The sequence below is a fragment of the Chlorocebus sabaeus genome, chromosome 24 (assembly GCF_047675955.1).
Source record: "Chlorocebus sabaeus isolate Y175 chromosome 24, mChlSab1.0.hap1, whole genome shotgun sequence".
In the NCBI taxonomy this organism is placed as follows: domain Eukaryota; kingdom Metazoa; phylum Chordata; class Mammalia; order Primates; family Cercopithecidae; genus Chlorocebus; species Chlorocebus sabaeus.
Window position 1 is genome coordinate 53,715,450 of NC_132927.1, and position 20,370 is coordinate 53,735,819.

Below are 20,370 nucleotides of genomic sequence, written 5' to 3' on the forward strand. Positions count from 1 at the left end.
CTAGGAAGCCGCGGCGCGTCCGCTAAGCTGCAAATGGCTGAAGTCCCGGAGGATTACGATTCCGGCCCAGATGAAGATGGAGAGCCGGAGTCTGAGAGGCCTGAACTGCCTGAACTTCATAAATCATATGAAAATGCCGAACGAGACACCATGGCAGAGGCAGACTCGAAGCTACCAGCAGAGATTTATCACGAGCCACAGCCAGAGACCGAGGAAGAGGACTTCAGAGAGGGGGAGCCAAAGAGTGCTAAGAACGTGCAGCTGAAACCTGGCGGGACGTCCCTGGAAGGCATTGCCAAGGAGTCCAAGAGAGACGTACCAAGCGAAACTGAACCAGGGATTCCCCAAGAGGTAAAGTCGGAAAGAGAGATGGGAGAGTTTTTCAAAGATCTGGAGGTCCCTATGGATGAAACGCATGAGTCAGACCTAGAGCCACCAGAGGACGCTAAACTAAATGTTACAGCGGATGTATCCCTCAAGTCAGCTATGGAAACAGATCCAGTGCCACCAACGGAAACCATGTCTGAGGTTTCAGGGGCCACAGTCAGAGAGAGAAATTTAGAATTACTAGAAGAGGGGACGGAACTGGGGGTTCCAGAGGAATCACTTAGAGTGCAACATGAAGAGACAGGTGTAGAGCCTCCAGAGCAGACCAAACTAGATTTTCCAAGTGAGAAACCAGGAGAATCACTTGAAGAGACAGATCTTCAGCCACCAAAGATGACCAAACCAGAGATTCCAGAGGAGACACAAAGAGAGTCAACTGAGAAGAAAAGGACAGAGCCACCTGAGCAAGCTAGACCAGAATTTCCAGAGAAGGAACCAAGAAAGTCTAGTGAGGAGGCAGGTCTAGAGCCTCCAGAAGAAACTCAACCAGAGGTTCCAGAGGAGATGCAAAGAAAGGCAACTGAGGAGAAAGGGACAGAACTACCTGAGCGGACTAAACCAGACCTTCCAGACCACAAGTCAAGAAAGTCTACTGATGTGAACGTCCCTGAGCCACTAGAAGAGATCAAATTAGAGTTTCCCGAGGAAGAATCAAGAAAACCAAATGAGGAAACAATTCTAGAACAATCAGAAATGATGAAACCAGAAAGTCCAGAAGAGATAAGAAAATCAAATGAGGAAAAAAATCCACAACCACCAGAGGAGACTGGTCTAGTGCTACCACAGGAGATCAACCCACAAGTTGAAGAGAAAACACAAACAAGGCCAACTGAGGAGAAAAATCTAGAGTTACCAGATGAAACCAAAGCAAGAGAGACACATGTAGAATTTCCCAAGGAAGACAGGCCAGAACCAATCAAGTCTAAGTATTCTGTAGGAAAGGATGAGCTAGAGCTCCGTGAGCCTAAAAGAGGAAAGTGGTCACTAAGTGACGAATTTAAAAAAGAATACTACGCATTAGGATCTATCAGAGAAAGTGAAGAATCAATTAGTACACATTACGAGTTTTCACAACCACTCCAAAAATCGTTTGATGTCAGTGAAGTATGCTCATACTCAGATCCCTCAGAGTCTCTGACAGAATTAAACGAGTTTGTTCATGAAAAGGAAGTTGTAGATTTGTCCCAAGACTTGAAGGAACTGGTCTCTGAAGATGATGAAACCCAGTCAAAACAAGGGACTGAGTTACAATTTGAGCATCTTAATTGGGATCCAGAGAAAGTTGCAGAGTGGATTAGCCAGCTAGGCTTCCCTCAATACAAGGTATACAAAAATAAGATTTTTTGAAATCACATGCTCTCATCTGTCTACCTCTTATTCCTTCTAACCTGGCTTGAGCTCTTACCTCTTTACCGGAAGGAGTATCAAAAAGTCCTGGACTGTGGTAGAGGTAACTTGGATTTTAATTTTGGCCTTGCCACTGATGTATATTTGTATTTTGGGAGAGGAAGGGAGGGTCACATCTGTTTGTTTTTCCTCTTCCAGTGATTACACTTCTCTGCAATCCTTGAATAAAAGACTGAGAAGAGTATATAGACCTCCTTTCTTTTTTTTTTTTTTTTTTTTTTTTTTTTTTTTGAGACAGAGTCTTACTCTGTCGCCCAGGCTGGAGTGCAGTGGCGCGATCTTGGCTTACTGCAAGCTCCACCTCCCCTGGGTTCATGCCATTCTCCTGCTCAGTACCTCCCGAGTAGCTGGGACTACAAGCGCCCGCCACCACGCCCAGCTAATTTTTTGTATTTTTAGTAGAGACGGGGTTTCACTGTGTTAGCCTGGATGGTCTCGATCTCCTGACCTCATGATCCGCCAGCCTCAGCCTCCCAAAGTGCTGGGATTACAGGCGTGGGCCACCGTTTCCCTCCTTAGACCTCCTTTCATGGAAAACTGTATTTTTAAGTAGATTTTGTTCAAGGTAGGCTTTTTGGTACTTTGTCAAGTTGTTTTAGTGGCAGCTCCCTTACTTTGAACTTGTGCTATTACTCTTTCAAGTGTCAGCCCCAAATAATGTCACATGTATCATGAGCACATAAGTGTATTAATTCAAGTCAGCCAGTTAACCAAAAATAGTTTTAATAAAAAGACAGTGTAAACCTCTTATTTCACTGATGCCAACTAGGTTTAAGGCTACCACAAAACAACAAGATCTGAAACCTTTTGTACCTACTATACTTACAAATGTAATTGAGACATGAAGAAGCACTGGTTGTACCATGCCAAATTGGTTGTACCATGCCAAAAAAAAGGTTAAAGAGCAGTGTAAAATTTAATAAAGAGCTTACATGGACAAATTGTGCCATTATTGGGATAGAAAATAAATTTAAGCTACTCAGGAGGCTCGGGCGGGAGGACTGCTTGAGCCCAGGACTTCGAGGCCGCAGTGAGCTATGACTGCGGCACTGCACTCCAGCCTGGATGACAGAGCAAGACCCTGTCTCTCAAAAAAGAAAAGAAAAAATGTTTTTTTCTCAGTATAGAACAAACATGATTTCTTCCCTTCCTCTCTCTCCCCCCCTTTCTTCCTTCTATTTGCAGTGCATTTTTTAAGTGATGCCCTTGTATTGACAGGAATGTTTTATCACAAACTTCATCAGTGGCCGAAAACTCATTCACGTCAACTGCTCAAACCTCCCTCAGATGGGAATAACAAACTTCGAGGACATGAAGGTGAGTTGTGTAAAGTTTCCCTACAGCGCACTGTAACAGTGCCACCATCTGTCTCAAACCAACCTTTTTTGCCTCCAGCCTGGCCTCCCATTTCTGTCAGTGGTGTCATCATAATTCCAGTCCCTCAGGTTCACAGCGGTTGCCTCCTCTTTCTCCTTTGATCCCCATAAATATTCCAAGAACTGTCCATTGCTCCTGTGGCACTTACACCATCTGGCTTTCTTCTTTCCCACTTTTCAAACCTTATGGCCTCATGCCTAGAACACCACAGTGGCCTCCCGCTTTTAGCCTTTCTCCGTGGGTCCTTTGGATTCAAGGGCCCTGCTTTTATGCTCTCACTTTCCACCTACTTATGTACTATTCAGAAACCTTCTTTGGATCCCTTCTGCTTACCAAGATAGTCTCAGCTCCCTAGTTTAGAATTTAAGGCCCTCCACAAGTTCTTTCCCCTACCACTCCTCCACATGAATTTTGTGCTCCAGCCTACCACCAGGTCTAACTCACACCTTCGCAAACCTGCCTGATGCATTCTTCTATGTCTTTGCTCAGTTCCCCCATCCTCTGTATTACTAATATGAATCTTAATCATCCTTCAAGACCAATTCCTCATTTGCATCTCCCCAGGAAGTCTTTCGTAATATTCCCAGCCCACAGTAGCCCCCATCCCGAGTTCTCATGACATTTTGTGTCTCTGACACCCATTTGGCACTTATATAACACCATATGTATTTTGCCTGCTTTGCTGCCTAACTTTGAAACAAGTTACATTAACCACTCTGAGCCTCAATTTTCTAAAATCTCCAGCACCAACAGTTCATGATTATACTCCTTTGCATAACGGTACCCTCCATTTGTAGTGCTTTGCAGTTTACAAAACATCACAATCTCACGGGTAACTTCTCCTTTAGCACCCCACCCCAATAACCCTCCAAGAATGAACAGTTCTTGGCATAACCATGGTTTTTCTCAGCACACCCATGCCCAGAAATGCTCCACCTCAGTGGTTTCCAAACTTGGGTTGTCTTCAGAATCAAATGAGATTTTTTGAAAAAGATACATTCCTAGCCTTCATCCTGCAGAAATTTGGATTCATTAGGGCTGGGTAGGCCCTGGAATCTCTTCCCTAGATGACTCTTCAACTGGCTTTATAATCTTGTAATTCCATAAGTCATATGGTTTAGAAATAAGAAAACTACACTTGTGAATACCCGAGTCCTTTTACTAGCAACAAGATATAAGGAAGCTTTTTAAATTATTAAACATATAGTCCTAACTGAGCGTTTACTTTCTTGAATTCTGCTAATAGCTATCCTTTGCTGAGAGCTTACACTGGCCTCTTATATGTATTATTTCACTAATTCTCATTTTACAGAAGAGAAAACTGGGGCCCTGAAAGGTGAAACAAGCTATTCAGATAATATGATTTTTCTGTTTTGTTTTGTTTTGGTTTTGGTTTTTTTAGAGACAGGGTCTCACTGTGTCACCCAGGCTGGAGTGCAGTGTGACCTTGGCTCACTTCAACCTCCACCTCTTGGGTTTAAGCGATTCTCCTGCCTCAGCCTCCCAAGTAGCTGGGACTATGGATGTGTGCCACCATGCCCAGCTAATTTTTTTTTTCTTGTTTTTGTTTTTGTTTTTTTTTTGAGACGGAGTCTCACTCTGTTGCCCTGTTGCCCAGGCTGGAGTGCAGTGGCACGATCTCAGCTTATTGCAACCTCTGCCTCCCAGGTTCAAGCGATTTTCCTGCCTCAGCCTCCCGAGTAGCTGGGACTACAGGTGCGTGCCACCATGCCCGGCTAATTTTTTGTGTTTTTAATAGAGATGGGGTATCACCATGTTAGCCAGGATGGTCTTGATCTCTTGACCTCGTGATCTGCCTGCCTTGGCCTCTCAAAGTGCTGGGATGAGCCACTGTGCCTGGCTTAATTTTTGTATTTTTAATAGAGACAGGGTTTCATGATATTGGCCAGGCTGGTCTCAAACTCCTGACCTTAAGTGATCTGCCAGCCTTGGCCTCCCGAAAGTGCTGGGATTACAGGCGTAAGCCACTACGCCTGACTTATATTCAGATAATAAGTTTAAGAGCCAGGATTTAAGTCCATCTTGTGTGACTTCCCAATCCATGTTCTATTTAAACCACTATACTGTGTTGCCTCTCTAAGTGCACATTTTTGTTACCATAAACTTCTATGTACTATAAACATTATGATGTGGAAATGATCATTTATTTATTTATTTTTGAGACAGTCTTGCTCTATCACCTGGGCTGGAGTGCAGTGGCTCGATTTCAGCTCATGGCAACCTCCACCTCCCAGGTTCAAATAATCCTCCTGCCTCAGCCTCCCAAGTAGCTGGGATTACAGGCACGTGCCACCATGTCTGGCTAATTTTTGTATTTTTAGTGGAGATAGCGTTTCACCATGTTGGCTATGCTGGTCTTGACCTCCTGACCTCAGGTGATCCACCCACCTAGGCTTCCCAAAGTGCTGGGATTATGGCATGAGCCACCATGCCCGGCCTGGATCATTTATTATATATTTGTATTTCCAAGCATGCCCTCACTTAACTACCAACTACTGCCAGATAAATATTGTGTTCTTTTTATGTTCAAAGATGACACAGCTGTGTTTATGAACTCTAATTTCTACTTAAGGTATAATGAATTTTCTAGATAAAAATAAGGAACAGGCTGCTCTGCCTATGGAGCAGCCATAGTCCTTGACTTTCTTAATAAACTTGCTTTCACTTAAAAGTAATAATAAGGAACAGAATTAGCAAAATAGTAATCTGTCAAATTCCTGGAACATTTAAGTACCAAGAATTTCAGCTTTTTATCATGAGAAGGCATTTTTAAGAGTCAGACAATTCATTCAGCTTCCTTGGTTTTCTAATTCCAAAAGTACAATATCAACATGCAATAATAAAAACTCTAATTATGCTTTTTCTTATCTTGCAAGACGCAAGAGGTTTTAAAAATCTTCTGAAATCCTCAAGAGTAAATGATGAACCCAGTGGTCTGTCCTTATATCTAAGAAATTTGAATAAGCCAACTTTGAGATATTTATTATCACAGTCACCTCAGACAAATGTGGCCTTCCCTTGAGGTCACTAGAGTAACATAAAGACCAAGACATTCAAAGTATGTTAGATAAGCTTTGCTTGACACTTAGACCCATATGAAAAAGCTAATTATGGCCAGGCCTGGTGGCCCACGCCTGTAATCCCAGCACTTTGGGAGGCCAAGGCAGGTGGATCACCCGAGGTCAGAAGTTCGCCTGGCCAACATGGCGAAACTTCTTCTCTACTCAAAATACAAAATACAAAAATTAGCTAGGCATGTTGCGTGCCTGTAGTCCTAGCTACTCGGGAGGCTGACGCAGGAGAATAGCTTGAACCCGGGAAGCGGAGGTTATAGTGAGCTGAGATCGTGCTCTCCATGAACTGCATTCCAGCCTGGGTGACAGCGAGACTCAGTCTCAAAAACAAACAAACAAACAAAAAACTGATTATGCTCTAAGACACGTAACTTCTAGGAGGTCATACATGAACTCAAGTATGCTGTAGCTATCTTCCTTACTGATATAGAAAGCTTTTAAAATGTCTCCGTTGTACTTATAGCACCTAGTACACCCACAATTTATCCCATGACAACAGTTAAATAGTATAGTTATCTTTTTCATGCTGACTCTCCCATATCATCATTTATGGACTTTTGGGAGAATAGAAGGAAGGAAGAAAGAGCAGATTGCTTGAGAGTACGGAATTCTGGATATGCTGCTAAGAATTTGAACAACATTGCCACTGTGTACCTCCTATACAAGCCTTGCAGCTAATTTATGGCCAGTTTCTGTTACCTTCAAAGCCCGCATTTACTTCCTTAATTTTTGAATTACTCATGCTTCACCTGTAGAAATAACTTACTTGTCCCTTTGTCCTTAGTGCAACATATTAAGATGACCAGAGAAGAGCAAAATATGTGTGTGAGACTGGTGAGGACTGCAGGAGAGAAGAAGCACTAATTCTCCTTTCCCCACCAGCCAAGGAAGCGCTTGAATCCACTGTCCTGTCTTTCCCATTCGTAGTGATACATTTAGCTTGGTAAAAGGAGAGAGAAAGTCAATCTCAGTTATTCTAAGGACAAGCTAGACAAGCTAGCATTACACTTGCTTCATTTTTCTCTTAGAAAATAATTCTTAAAATACTTTAACTATTCACTGTATCAGATGAACAAAAGAATTTTGTGATAAATATCTGAAGAACCTTGATGAGTTACTTATTCCTGTTGTATGCATGATTTTATAGTATAAGGTATAGCCTTATATGCTTTACAATATCTCAACAGTTTTACTACACTTGCATTGTTGCAAACTATTTAAATAGCACAGATTCATAACAACCAGTCAGCAGTTGAGTATCATTAGACTACAATTTTTTCTTTTAAAAAATCCTTTTAATTTTCAAATAATTTCAGTGTTGCAGAAGAGTTACAAAGATAGTACAGAGAATTCTGTTTTTTTTTTTTTTTTTTTTTTTTTTTGAGACAGAGTCTTGTACTGTTGCCTAGGCTGGAGTGCAATGGCATGATCTCGGCTCACCACAACCTCCGCCTCCCAGGTTCAAGCGATTCTCCTGCCTCAGCCTCCCTAGTAGCTGGGATTACAGGTGCCCGCCACCATGCCTGGCTAATTTTTTGTATTTTTAATAGAGACATTAAACACTATGTTGGCTAGGCTGGTCTTGAACTCCTGACATCGTGATCCAGCCACCTCGGCCTCCCAAAGTGCTGGGATTACAGGCGTGAGCCACCACGCCCAGCTGAATTCTGGTATACTCTTAACCCAGTTTCCTCTATGTTAACATCTTAGTTAACAATAGTACATTTATCAAAGCTAATAAATTAATATCAGTATCATTAGTATTATTAAACTATAGACGTTATTCAGATTTCTGCAGATTTCCCACTGATAAATGGTTTTTTGTTCCAGTATCTAATCCAGGATTTGCACTTAGCTGTCATATTTCCTGGGTCTCCTCCAAAAGGTGGCAGTTTTTTTATTTTTGTCTTTCATGACCTTGACACTTTTCTTGAAGAGTAGTGATCAAGTATTTTGTAAATTCCCCTCAATTTTACCTTGTCTCATCTTTCCTATTATTAGACTGAAGTTATGGATTTGGGGGAAACCAGTCACAGAGGTGATGAGCCCGTCCCATCTCATCATATCAGGAGGTACATGATAGCAGCATGATTTACTGCTGGAAACATTACCTCATCACTTGGTTAAGGTGCTGTCTGTCAGGTTTCCTCATTATAAAGTTACTGTGTTTCCCTTTACAAATTCTGCTCATTTTTTTTGAGATGGAGTCTCACTCTGTCACCCAGGCTGGAGTACAATGGCGCGATCTCGGCTCACTGCAACCTCCGCCTCCCAAGTTCAAGCAATTCTGCCTCGGCCTCCCGAGTAGCTGGGATTACAGGTGCCCACCACCGCACCTGGCCAATTTTTTTGTATTTTTAGTAGAGACAGGGTTTCACCATGTTGGCTAGGCTGGTTTCAAACTCCTGACCTCAGGTGATCCGCCCGCGTTGGCCTCGCAAAGTGTTGGGATTATACCCCCTTGTCTGTTTATAACTACTTTTTCTGACATTGAGAAACTTGGCTCTCCTTATATGTAAATGTTTCCCTGTGAAAAACAGATTTACCAAATAGAGTTCAGTGTTTGCGTACAACTGTTTCTGTCTTTAGCCTTACAGTATCTAGACAGAGCACTGTTTTCTTAAAGTTACAGGTCAGCTCCTTTCCTCCCCACCCCCTTCAGTGAGATTATGTCTTACTCTATAATACAGTCAGATTCATTTGTCCACAGCCTTTACTCCATCCCAACATCCTGGATTTTTTTTTTTTTTTTTTAGGCAAGGTCTTGCTCTGTCACCCAGGATGGCATGCAGTGGTGCAATCTCAGCTCAGTGCAACCTCCACCTCCCGGGCTCAAATAATCCTCCCACTTCAGCCTCCCGGGTAGCTGGGACTACAGCCACATGCCACCACACCCGTCTAACTTTTTGTACTTTTTTGAGGGGGTAGAGACGGGGTTTTGCCATGTTGCCCAGGCTGGTCTTAAACTCCTGAGCTCAAGCAATCCATCTGTCTTGGTCTCTCAAAGTGCTGGGATTACAGGCCTGAGCCACTGCACCCTCACTTCCTGGCTTTTTAAAAGTTTGCATGCAGTAAAACCATTATTTGTTGTGTGTAGTTCTGTGGGTTTTGACAAATGCATGCAGTCATGTATCCACCACCAAAGAACCATACAGAACAATTCTGTTACTCTAGAATTTCCCTCTGTGGTCAGCCCATCCCTTTACCCTAATCCCCAATCTGTTTTTGATGTCACATAAGTGGAATCAAATAATGCATATTCTTTGGGTCTGGTTTCCTTCCCTTAGCAAAATGCGTTTAAGATTAATCCATGTTGTTAGATGAAGCAACAAGCAGAGTTTAAGGAGACTATACATCTGCTTTAATAATGCTGGTATAGGCTGGCTGCAGTGGCTCGGACCTGTAATCTTAGCTACTCCAGAGGCTGAGGTGGGAGGAATGCCTGAGCCCAGGAGTTTGAGGCTGCAGTGAGCTATGGTCATACCACTACACTCCAGCCTGGGCAACAGAGGGAGACCTCATCTCTGAAATAATAATAATAATAATAATAATAATAATAATAGTGGTATAGATGGTTCATATTTTAACCACAACAATTATGTCTTTGTCCTTAGGTTTAGATCATATAAATTATAGGTTCCAATTATACAAATATGCAAAGTTACATACTATGAGGTAATAAACAATACACAATAAATTGGTGATGAAGCAAAACCATCAGTAGCTTACAAATAAAAGAACAGCAGCCTTTGAAAACAATGATTAACATAAGTTACAGTGATAATATAGTAGTAATAATCTTCTTGAAAACTGTAGGCATTGCAGGTAACTGGTTGAGGCCATGTGAAGTAGGTGTTCTGCCGTGATGCCATGCACTGAGTATAAGCTACCAGCTTAGAATGTAGAATTACGAATCCTTAGAAAACTAATCATCCTCACAAATACCTATTTCCAATAATCCTTACTAACTCAAGTAATTTACCAGTAAGTTGCTCTAAGTCTTAGGCAAAAATAAACTCTACTACTTGTTGTTTGTTCATCAGAACTAAAGAGGCTGGGCACAATAGCTCACGCCTATAATACCTGCACTTTGGGAAGCTGAGGTAGGAGGATCGCTTGAGCCTAGGAATTCGAGACCAGCCTGGGCAATATAGTGAAATCCCAGCTCTATAAAAAATATTTTAAAAGTTAGCCAGGTGTGGTAGCACATGCTTGTAGTCCCAGATACGCTGAGGTGGGAGGATCACTTGAGCCCAGGAGGTCAAGGCTGCAGTGAGCTATGATCGTGCCACTTCACACCAGCCTGAGTGACAGAGCAAGACCCTGTCTCAAAAAACAAAAAAAATAACTGAAGAAAGAAATTGCAGTTTTAGTTCAATCTGTCACTTGTCAGAGGAACTTCTTGTTTCACTGATGAACTTCAGACACGCTTAAAAATCACTGAATAGGAAGAGGGATAGTCAGATTGTATTTATTGATTTCAGTGCTATGCAATGAATAGCTTTCTAACACTTTTTTATGAAATTATTTTTATTAAGAAACCCTAAGCACCAAGAGCCATAAAAAACCCATATCATTTGCTGTTATAGCCCACAAAGGGAATATGAGTAGATTATATATATACTCCCTTCCCAAAACAAAGAAAAATTCCAAAAACACATGAATGTGGCTGAGCGGCTGGCTCACACCTGTAATCTTAGCACTTTGGAGGCTGAGGTAGGAGGATCACTTGAATCCAGGAGTTTAAGACCAGCTGGGGAACATGGCAAAACCCCATCTCTACCAAAAACAAAAACAAACAAACAAACAAAAGCAGGGGTATGGTGTCATTGCCTCTGTAGTCCCAGCTACTTGAGAGGCTGAGGCAGGAAAATGGCTTGAGTCTAGTTCAAGGCTACAGAGAACTATGATTACACCACTGCACTCCAGCCTGCATGACAGAGCAAGACCTACCTGTCTTGATAGATAAAGAATGTGTCGAGGACACTTTTAATTTCTGCATTACAATATTGTACAAAACAGTAGTGAACCCTCTCAGCCCACAGTGGGCACATAGCTCTTTTTGTTAATAATGTGTATACGACTGCAGTATACCTCCTGGGAACACCATCTGTGAACCTCAGGGAATTTGTGAAATAACCTTTTCCGTTCGGGGCATTGGAAAGGAGAATCAGGGTACTTGCTTTGGCGGCACATATACTAAAAGAGAATCAGGGTGAGATGCTTACCAAAAAAGGTGCACATGTAGAAGCATGCATCACAAACAAGAAGTCTTAGAAGCCACCTGTTCGTGTGTGTGTGTGTGTTTGTTTGCTTTTGGAGACAGAGTCTTGCTCTGTTACCCAGGCTGCAGTGCAGTGGCATGATCATGGCTCCTCATTGCAGCCTCAAAACTCCTGGGCTCAAAGGATCCTCCTACTTCAGCCTCCCAAGTAGCTGGGACTACAGGCATGCAACGTCACAACTGGCTTTTTTTTTTTTTTTTTTTTTTTTTTCTGTAGCAATTTGCTTTTGTTTGTTTGTTTGTTTTTTGAGATGGAATCTCTCTGCATCACCCAGGCTGGAGTGCAGTGGTGCGATCTCAGCTCACTGCAACCTCCGCCTCCCAGGTTCAAGCGACTCTCCTGCCTCAGCCTCCCGAGTAGCTGGGACTACAGGCGTGTGCCACGATACCCAGCTAATTTTTGTATTTTTAGTAGAGATAGGATTTTGCCATGTTGGCCAGGTTGGTCTCGAACTCCTGACCTCAGGTGATTCACCCGCCTCGGCCTCCCAAAGGCATGAGCCACCTCACCTGGCCTTTGTAGTAATTTGGATCTTAGTTCTTAGAAGTCCCAACTGATAAAGATCTCAATTAGAATTCTCACTGGACAACTCAGGAGGCTGAGGCTTGAGGATGGCTTGAGCCCAGTTGTTCAAGGCTGTAGTGCACTATAATTGTGCTTGTGTATATCCACTGCACTCCAGCCTGGGTAACACAGCAAGACCCCATCTCAAAAAAAAAAAAACACACACACACACAATCCTTACTGGGAATGCCAAGGCAACTATACCCATAAACCATCTCTAGAGTCAACAAAACCAGTTCAAGTAAGATCTGAGAAACATGGTATCTTGCCTATCTAAAAGGCACTGCTAATGGGCAGTTTTATATCAGGTTTAGCATTGTATGTGGCATGAATTTTACAGTCTTTTAACTCTGACCAGTAGCTTTACATTAAAAAAAAAAAAAAAAAAAAAAAAAAAAGTCCATTCCAAATACCCTTTGGCTGTGATCTAGCAGCAATTTCATGCACTTCTCATCCAGAGGCAGACTATGAATTCAAACAGTGGTGTCGTAACTGACCTAGGATTAAAACTAGAATTTGAAAGGCAATGTTTATATAGTATTAAATATATTTATATATATTTATATAGTATTTATATAGCCACCATGCTTGGCTCTGAGTTATAATTTTTTTTCTTAGTTGCACACTAAATGAGCCCCTTATAGACAAGTTATTTAATAACCTTCCCAGAGATAGTCATGACTCCTAATCTCAACATATTATCTGCTCTTATGCTTGGTCAAATTGCTCAGCAAAAACAAAGAAATGAACCCATCCATGGCCATCTGATGCAAGGGCCTAGAAATATCTTAAATGGTACTTTGAAAAGGATAAATCATGTGACATTTAAGAAATTGGTTTTGGTAAGGTTAGGCTAGTAAGTCTGTGAATTTATTTTATTTCCCCATAGAAATAAGGAGTTGGTGGGGTACGGTGGCTCACGCCTGTAATCCCAGCACTTTGGGAGGCCGAGGTGGGCGGATCACCTGAAGTCAAAAGTTCGAGACCAGCCTGGCCAACATGGTGAAACCCCATCTCTACTAAAAATACAAAAATTAGCCAGGCGTGGTGGTGCATGCCTGTAGTCCCAGCTACTCAGGAGGCTGAGGCAGGAGAATTGCTTGAACCCAGGAGGCAGAGCTTGCAGTGAGACGAGATCATGCCACTGCACTCCAGCCTTGGCGACAGAGCGAGACTCCATCTCAAAAAAAAAAAAAAAAAAAAAAAGGAAAAGAAAGAAAGAAAGAAAGGAGTTCATATTCAGGAGGCTTAGAAAACTAAATGAACCTTCTTTGATCTGGTTGTGTTTTCAGGTTAGTCTAATTAAAAAATTATCCTTGCATTTCAGGCAATTTCTCGGCATACGCGGGAGCTCCTGGAAATTGAAGAGCCATTATTCAAACGCTCCATCAGCCTTCCCTATAGGGATATTACCGGCTTGTATTTAGAGCAAAAAGGTCATACTGGGATAAAATCTGATGCCTTGACTTTATCTGAATTTGTCAAAGCAGCAGGATTACAGGATTATGCTCTAGAAATAACTGCCCCTGAAGAGAATGAGGAATTACCTTGCACTGAACCATAGGAGAAAGCCGCTTCACAGAGCTTGAAAGATCAAACTAAATTACTTGCGGGAAGAGGTATGGTCTTTTTTGGTTTTCTTTTTCTCCATTTTTTTTTTTTTTTTTTTTTTTGAGATAGAGGCTTGCTCTATCGCCCAGGCTGGAGGGCAGTGGTGCAGTCTCAGCTCACTGCAACTTCCAGGTTCAAGTGATTCTCCTGCCTCAGCCTCCTGAGTAGCTGGGATTATAGGCACCCACCACCACACCCAGCTAATTTCTGTATTTTTAGTAGAGATGATGTTTCATCATGTTGGCCAGGCTGGTCTCAAACTCCTGACAGTTGATCTGCCTGCCATGGCCTCCCAAAGTGCTGGAATTACAAGTGTGACCTACCGCACCTGGCCCTTTTTCTCCTTTTCATTAAGATCAGAGTTAGAACTGCTGGCTTCATTCCTAGTTGTGTCTCTGACTTATGGTACCTTCCCTTTGTTTTTGCAATTTAACCCCTTGTTAAAACAAAGATAGTCACACTTATCTTTCTGGGTAATTATAAGAATTCCTGAGCTGGACAAGGTGGCTCACATCTGTAATCCTAGCACTTTGGGTGGCTGAGGCGGGCAGATCACCTGAGGTCAGGAGTTCAAGACCAGCCTGGCCAACAAGGCGAAACCCCATCTCTACTAAAAATACAAAAATTAGCTGGGCATGGTGGCACATGTCTGTAGTCCCAGCTACTCAGGAGGCTGAGGCAGAAGAATCATTTGAACCCAGGAAGCAGAGGTTGTAGTGAGCTGAGATCGTGCCACTGCACTCCAAGCTAGGTGACAGAGCAAGACTCTAAAACAAACAAAGAAAACAAAGCGAAACAAAATTCCTGAAAATTCTAGTAATGCACCTTGTAGTAGGAACATGTTGGGGAAATATAATTAAAAATAAAATCTCCTGCCAACTCCAGAGAGAGAATTCTCTCCACAAATGCAGAAAAGAAACATTTTTATTCTTGAATAAGCATTAAACTATGATGCACATCACAGGCAAGCTGCTAAAGAGATTGCAAAGACAAATCTCACCCTTTTAGATGGCAGAGCAGATACAATCCATGACATACACGTTAATTATCTGTGTCCAAAGGAAAAATAAAACTTCTGTCTTGACAACAAGCAGAAGTTACTATTTGGAGCCAGGTACCTAGGCTAAACTCCCACAGACACAGGGAGACAAAGTACCAACCTCCTCAGTGCTCACATTTCAAAGAGATGTCTCCATGGCCTCCCAAAAGAGACTGTTCTGAAGTATCAAATGCTAGAGACTATTCAGCTTTTCAAAAAGATTTGCATACATCTCCAGGGCATAGTAAAAGGATTTACGGTGACAAGTTCTTTAAAGGAAATGGTTGTTTGTTGTTTATTTTTTTGAGATGGAGTCTCACTCTGTTGCCCAGGCTGGAGTACAATGGTGTGATCTCAGCTCACTGCAGACTCCACCTCCTGGGTTCAAGTGATTCTCCTGCCTCAGCCTTCTGAGTAGCTGGTATCACAGGAATGAGCCACCACACCCAGCTAATTTTTTGGTATTTTTAGTAGAGACGGGGTTTCACGATGTTGGCCAGGCTGGTCTCAAACTCCTGACCTCAAGAGATCTGCCTGCCTCGGCCTCCCAAAGTGTGGGGATTACAAGCATGTGCCACTGCGCCCGGCCTAAAGGAAATGTTTTACGAAAAAGAAGTGGGGAAGTTCTCTTCCTTTTGGCATCAGGGAAAATTTAAAGAAAAAAATTTTTTTAGATATGTATGTATCTAAATATGTAAATATCTAAACATGGCTTACCACTATGAAATAGGTTCTGTGGTTTGCTTACAGGCTTTTTTATGTGGTACTTTCCAGGTCTTTATAATATAAAATTTAGGCTAGAGTCTACCCACGACTGCACTTCTCAAAAGAAATTATAGGCTGGGCGCAGTGGGTCACGCCTGTAATCCCAGCACTTTGGGAGGCCGAGGCAGGTGGATCACTTAAGGTCAGGAGTTTGAGACCAGCCTGGCCAACATGGTGAAACCCCATCTCTACTAAAAATACAAAAATTAGCCAGGAGTGGTGGTATGTGCCTGTAATCCTAGCTACTCAGGAGGCTGAGGCAGAAGAATCACTTGAACCCGGGAGGTGGAGGCTGCAGTGAGCCAAGATTACGCCATTGCACTCCAGCCTTGGCAACAGAGCGAGACTCCATCTCAAAATAAATAAATAAATAAAAATTAAAAAAGAAATTATAAAATATTTCTCGTTACCTGAATGGCTCTAGTTCCCCTCTAGTTTTACAGATTTAACTGCTCATTCTCTTCCTGAACTCACATTTTAATCCTGAAAACAACTGTGGGCTAACAACAGTCCTAAAGGACAGTGATGAACCTCCAGTTCCCTACACCTGAATGAATAGTAAAAGGTATATTTTTCTGTTTTTCCACTGACAGAAGCAAGAGTGCCTCAAATGAACGTTCATGCCAAGTGTTAATATTTGATGATGAACCTAATATTTTCCCAAATTGGACTAACAAAATTTTATCAGAAACCATTCTAACACCATACCATTGCATTTGCCTGGCTCACAATTATGTAAAAAAATGAAATGTAAATGATTAACCTAAGACCATGGTGATTTACATATATAGCGAAAGGTTTTGTTCAAAAGCCGTTTAGCATTTAGCAAACAGCGGTTATGTTCTATGACAGAGCATAGTGACATCCCTGTTGTTTTCAACCCTTATAATTGACAAAAAGTATTTGCAAAACATAAAGGAAATCAACAAATTTGCAATACAGATCTATATTTTGCAAAGTTAGTTTTAGCCATTAAATACCAGTTTTTTAAATGATTTAAATGGGAACAGCTGTAAATAAGATAGTACCAGAATAGTCATATATAGTCAAAATAAGCATGAGAGAAGCCATAATTCAATTAAGATGGTTTACCATACCTTCACTTCCCTATCCAAAATTGTGAGAAAATCAAACTATCTTTTTCCAGCTACCTACTGCTGGCAAATGGATTGAAATTTGATTTATTGGAAAAGAAGCTGCAGTATGTAATTGTCTAAAACTTATAACATTATAACTTCTTGAATTTTAGAAGAGAAATAATTTGTATTAATAAGGCTTTTCTGCAGGAGCAGCTTACTTAAGTTAGGTTGTGTAGTTTTACTAGTTGCTTCTGAAAGCCAGATACATATTGATGGATAGGACCACTTGTTTTATTCTACGTTTTCCTCATCAGTACAGTTTTCTAATTCCTGATGTCTATCATGTGGCAAACACAATACAGTCACAAGACTCCCACAGTCAATTGTGATAATCAGGGCATGATATTGTAGGGAAAATCTGTGAGTGGGAAAAAATCCTGATTCCCGAGTTCTCTTATTGGGATGGAGAGCTTGTGGAAATGACTGGCTGTTCTTTGGTTAGAGAGATGCCAAATGAAGCACAGTACAGATGGGTAAGGTGGTCTTGGAGAACAGGACTGCTTGAGAGATGCTGGCTAAACGGAGTTTCCTTGAGTTGCACAGCAGTCAGATCAAACCAGGGGAAAGGCCTGAGGTGAAAGAAAAATTGTTACTTTTTTATGTCTGTTCAGTATATCTGATTTGGCTGTCAAACACATCTTTTAAAGAAAGTTTTCCTCATAACCTTTTCATAAACTAGAAATTCAGTTAGAACTAGTCAATGTGTAGATTTAAGTGTACTTAATGGTGATTTATCACACTTATGTACATTTCTCTAAGTGTGTTTGGAGAGGAATTCATAGAGAATTATTGTAATATTGACACTGACACCCTTTGCAGAATATTTTTCTTGAATTTAGAAAGAACATAACATAAGAAGATCGTGGACATTAAGCAAGGAAGAAGTCTTATTGCTTTTAAGATAGCCTCTTTAGCTGTATAGATTAAAAAGTAGGCTGGGTGCAGTGGCTCATGCCTGTAATCCTAGCACTTTGGGAGGCCAAGGCAGCAGGATCACTTGAAGTCAGGAGTTTGAGACCAGCTTGGACAACACAGTGAGACCCCATCTGTACAAATTAAAATAAAAAAAAAATTAGCTGGATGTGGAGGGACACACCTGTAGTCCCAGCTACTCAGGAGGCTGAGGTGGGAAATTGCTTGAGCCCAGCAGGTCAAGGCTGCAGTGAGCTATGATCACACCACTGCACTCTAGCCTGGGCTACAGAGTGAGACCCCCATCTCTAAAAAAACAGAGAGAGAGGAAAGTTAATATGCAAATAAATACTTAACGGGGCAACGTTAAGTATTAGTCTATAGTGTAATTCAAGTTAAAAAGCCTTAAGACATAGGGTTTCAATATTTTTCAAAAGATCAGGAGAGCCAGGCATGATGGTGCGCACCTGTAGTCCCAGCTACTCAGGAGACTGAGAGAAGAGGATTTCTTGAGCCCAGGAGTTCAAGGCCAGCCTGGGCAACATAGTGGGACCCTCTCTCTTAAAAAAAAAAAAAGATCAAGAGTAAGGCTAAGGCAAAGATACCTGCTCTCACCAGTCTTATACAACACAGTACTAGATAGAAGTTCTGGGCAATGCAATAAGGCAATAAAAGGAGATTAGAAGGCATGGACATTGGAAAGGAAGAAATGAAACTGTCTCTAGTCATACATGACATTATTATCTATGTAGAAAACTTCAAGGAATCTTTTTTTTTTTTTTTGAAACGAGTTTCATTCTTGTTGCCCAGGCTGGAGTGCAATGGTGCGATCTCAGCTCACTGCAACCTCCACCTCCTGGGTTCAAGTGATTCTTCTGCCTCAGCCTCCCAAGTAGCTGGGATTACAGGCATGCATCACCACACCTGGCTAATTTTGTATTTTTAATAGAGACAGGATTTCTCCATGTTCGTCAGGCTAGTCTGGAACTCCCGACCTCAGGTGACCCACCTGCCTTGGCCTCCCAAAGTGCTGGGATTACAGGCATGAGCCACCGCACTCAGCCCAAGGAATCTATTTTTAAAACCTCCTAGAACTAATGAATTCAGCAAGGTTGCAGGATATAAAATAAACATATAAATATCAATTGTATTTATATATAATAGTGATAAACATGTGGACACCAAAATTGAAAATGTTATTTCATTTATTGTCACTCAAAAAAATGATATACTTAGATGTAAATCCAATAAAACATGTACAAGACTTGCATAATAAAAACTATAAAATGCTGATGAAATCAAAGAATATCTAGATAGAGAGACATACTATATTAATGCATGGGAAAACTCAACAAAATTAAGATGTCAGTTTTCCAAAAATTGATCTATAGATGTAATCATAAAAATTACTGACAACACCAGTTGCTGGTAAGGGTGCAAAGAAACTGGATTATACATTGCTAGTGATAATATACACTGGTACTACTATGAAAAACAATTTGGCAGTGTCTTAAAAAAGTAAATATGCAACTACCAAATGACAATAATTACACTGCTGGTCATTCATTCCAGGTAAGTGGACACTTATGTTCACACAAAAGCCTGTATATGCATGTTCATAACACCCTTATTCATAATAGCCAAAAACTGGAATCAACCCAGATGTCCTTCAACAGGTGAATGGTTAAACAAATTGTGATACAGCCATGCCATGGAATATTATTCAGCCACAAAAGCCACTATTAATACACATAACAACTTGGATGAATCTCCAGGGACTTATGCTGAATGAAAAAAGCCAGTCTCAAAAGGTGGCATACATATAATTCCATTTATATAACATTCTTGAAATGACAAAATTATAGGAATGAAGAACATATTAGTGGTTACCAGGTTTGCAGCTGTGAGGAGGCAACATGAAGAATTCGTTAGTGAAAGAAACTGTTCTGTATCTTAACTGTATCAATGTCAATGTCCTGGCTGTGATATTGTGCTACAGTTTCGCAATATCTATTTCCACGGATGGAAAATGGGTAAATGGGTACATGGGATTTCACTATTATTTCTTAACAATTTCATGTGACTCTGTATTTATCTAAAAAAAAAAAAATTATCTTGGCTGGGTGCAGTGGCTCACACCTGTAATCCCAGCACTTCGGGAGGCTAAGGCAGGCGGATCATTTGAGGTCAGGAGTTCAAGACCAGCCTGGACAACATGGTGAAACCCTGTCTCTACTAAAAATACAGAAAAATCAGCCAGGCTTACTGGCTGAATCCCAGCTACTCAGGAGGCTGAGGCAGGAGAATCGTTTGAACCTGGGAAGCAGAGGTTGCAGTTAGCCGAGACTGCACTACTCACTCCAGCCTGGGTGACAGAGCTCAACTCCATCTCAAAAAAAAAAAATCTTGAATTCCAGTTTCTGGTCCGACATATAAAAAGCTAGAAGTGGCCACTCTATCCTAACAATAATTAAAAAGCTGAACTAAAAAATCAATAACTCTTTTAGATGTGTAAGAAAGGTAGGGTCAAGAGCAAACTACTCTCCCTAAGACTGCAGGGACCAGAACGGAAATGCTCAGAATTAGCTTGCTAGAAGAGAAGCTCATGGGCTGAAACCTCTATGGGAACCCAGTGCCAAGATAGGGAACCCGAAACTGTAACTGACAAGTTGCTGGAGGTTCAGAGTGGACAAGTCTGAGAATAAAAATGTCAGGAACCATTTTGAGATATGCCAGCGCATTCTGTTCTTAGCAAGGTCTGCCCTTGGGAGAAACTATTTAACCAGAGC

The 20,370-nt window shown here is 41.4% G+C and overlaps 2 protein-coding genes across 2 annotated transcripts in view; one reads left to right on the plus strand and one right to left on the minus strand.

Annotated features, from left to right (window-relative positions):
- Nucleotides 1–33: 33 nt before the first annotated feature.
- On the plus strand, nucleotides 34–18,190 carry SAMD15 (sterile alpha motif domain containing 15). The gene is made up of 3 exons (XM_007987398.3): nucleotides 34–1,710; nucleotides 3,013–3,111; nucleotides 13,443–18,190. The coding sequence occupies exons 1-3, from the start codon at nucleotides 34–36 to the stop codon at nucleotides 13,677–13,679; spliced, it is 2,013 nt and encodes a 670-aa protein (XP_007985589.3). The 3' UTR covers nucleotides 13,680–18,190.
- Nucleotides 17,009–20,370, minus strand: part of NOXRED1 (NADP dependent oxidoreductase domain containing 1) — a 32,946-nt gene continuing 29,584 nt past the window's right edge. Inside the window, exon 6 of the mRNA XM_007987402.3 lies at nucleotides 17,009–17,238. Within this exon, the coding sequence (XP_007985593.2) occupies nucleotides 17,064–17,238 (175 nt within the window). The 3' untranslated portion in view covers nucleotides 17,009–17,063. The remainder of the gene's footprint in view (nucleotides 17,239–20,370) is intronic.

Coding starts and splice junctions, on each gene's coding strand:
- SAMD15 (XM_007987398.3), top strand. CDS start 34: ATGGCTGAAGTCCCGGAGGATTACGATTCCGGCCCAGATGAAGATGGA. Junction 1,711..3,012: donor TAGGCTTCCCTCAATACAAG/GTATACAAAAAT, acceptor TTGTATTGACAG/GAATGTTTTATCACAAACTT. Junction 3,112..13,442: donor CAAACTTCGAGGACATGAAG/GTGAGTTGTGTA, acceptor CTTGCATTTCAG/GCAATTTCTCGGCATACGCG.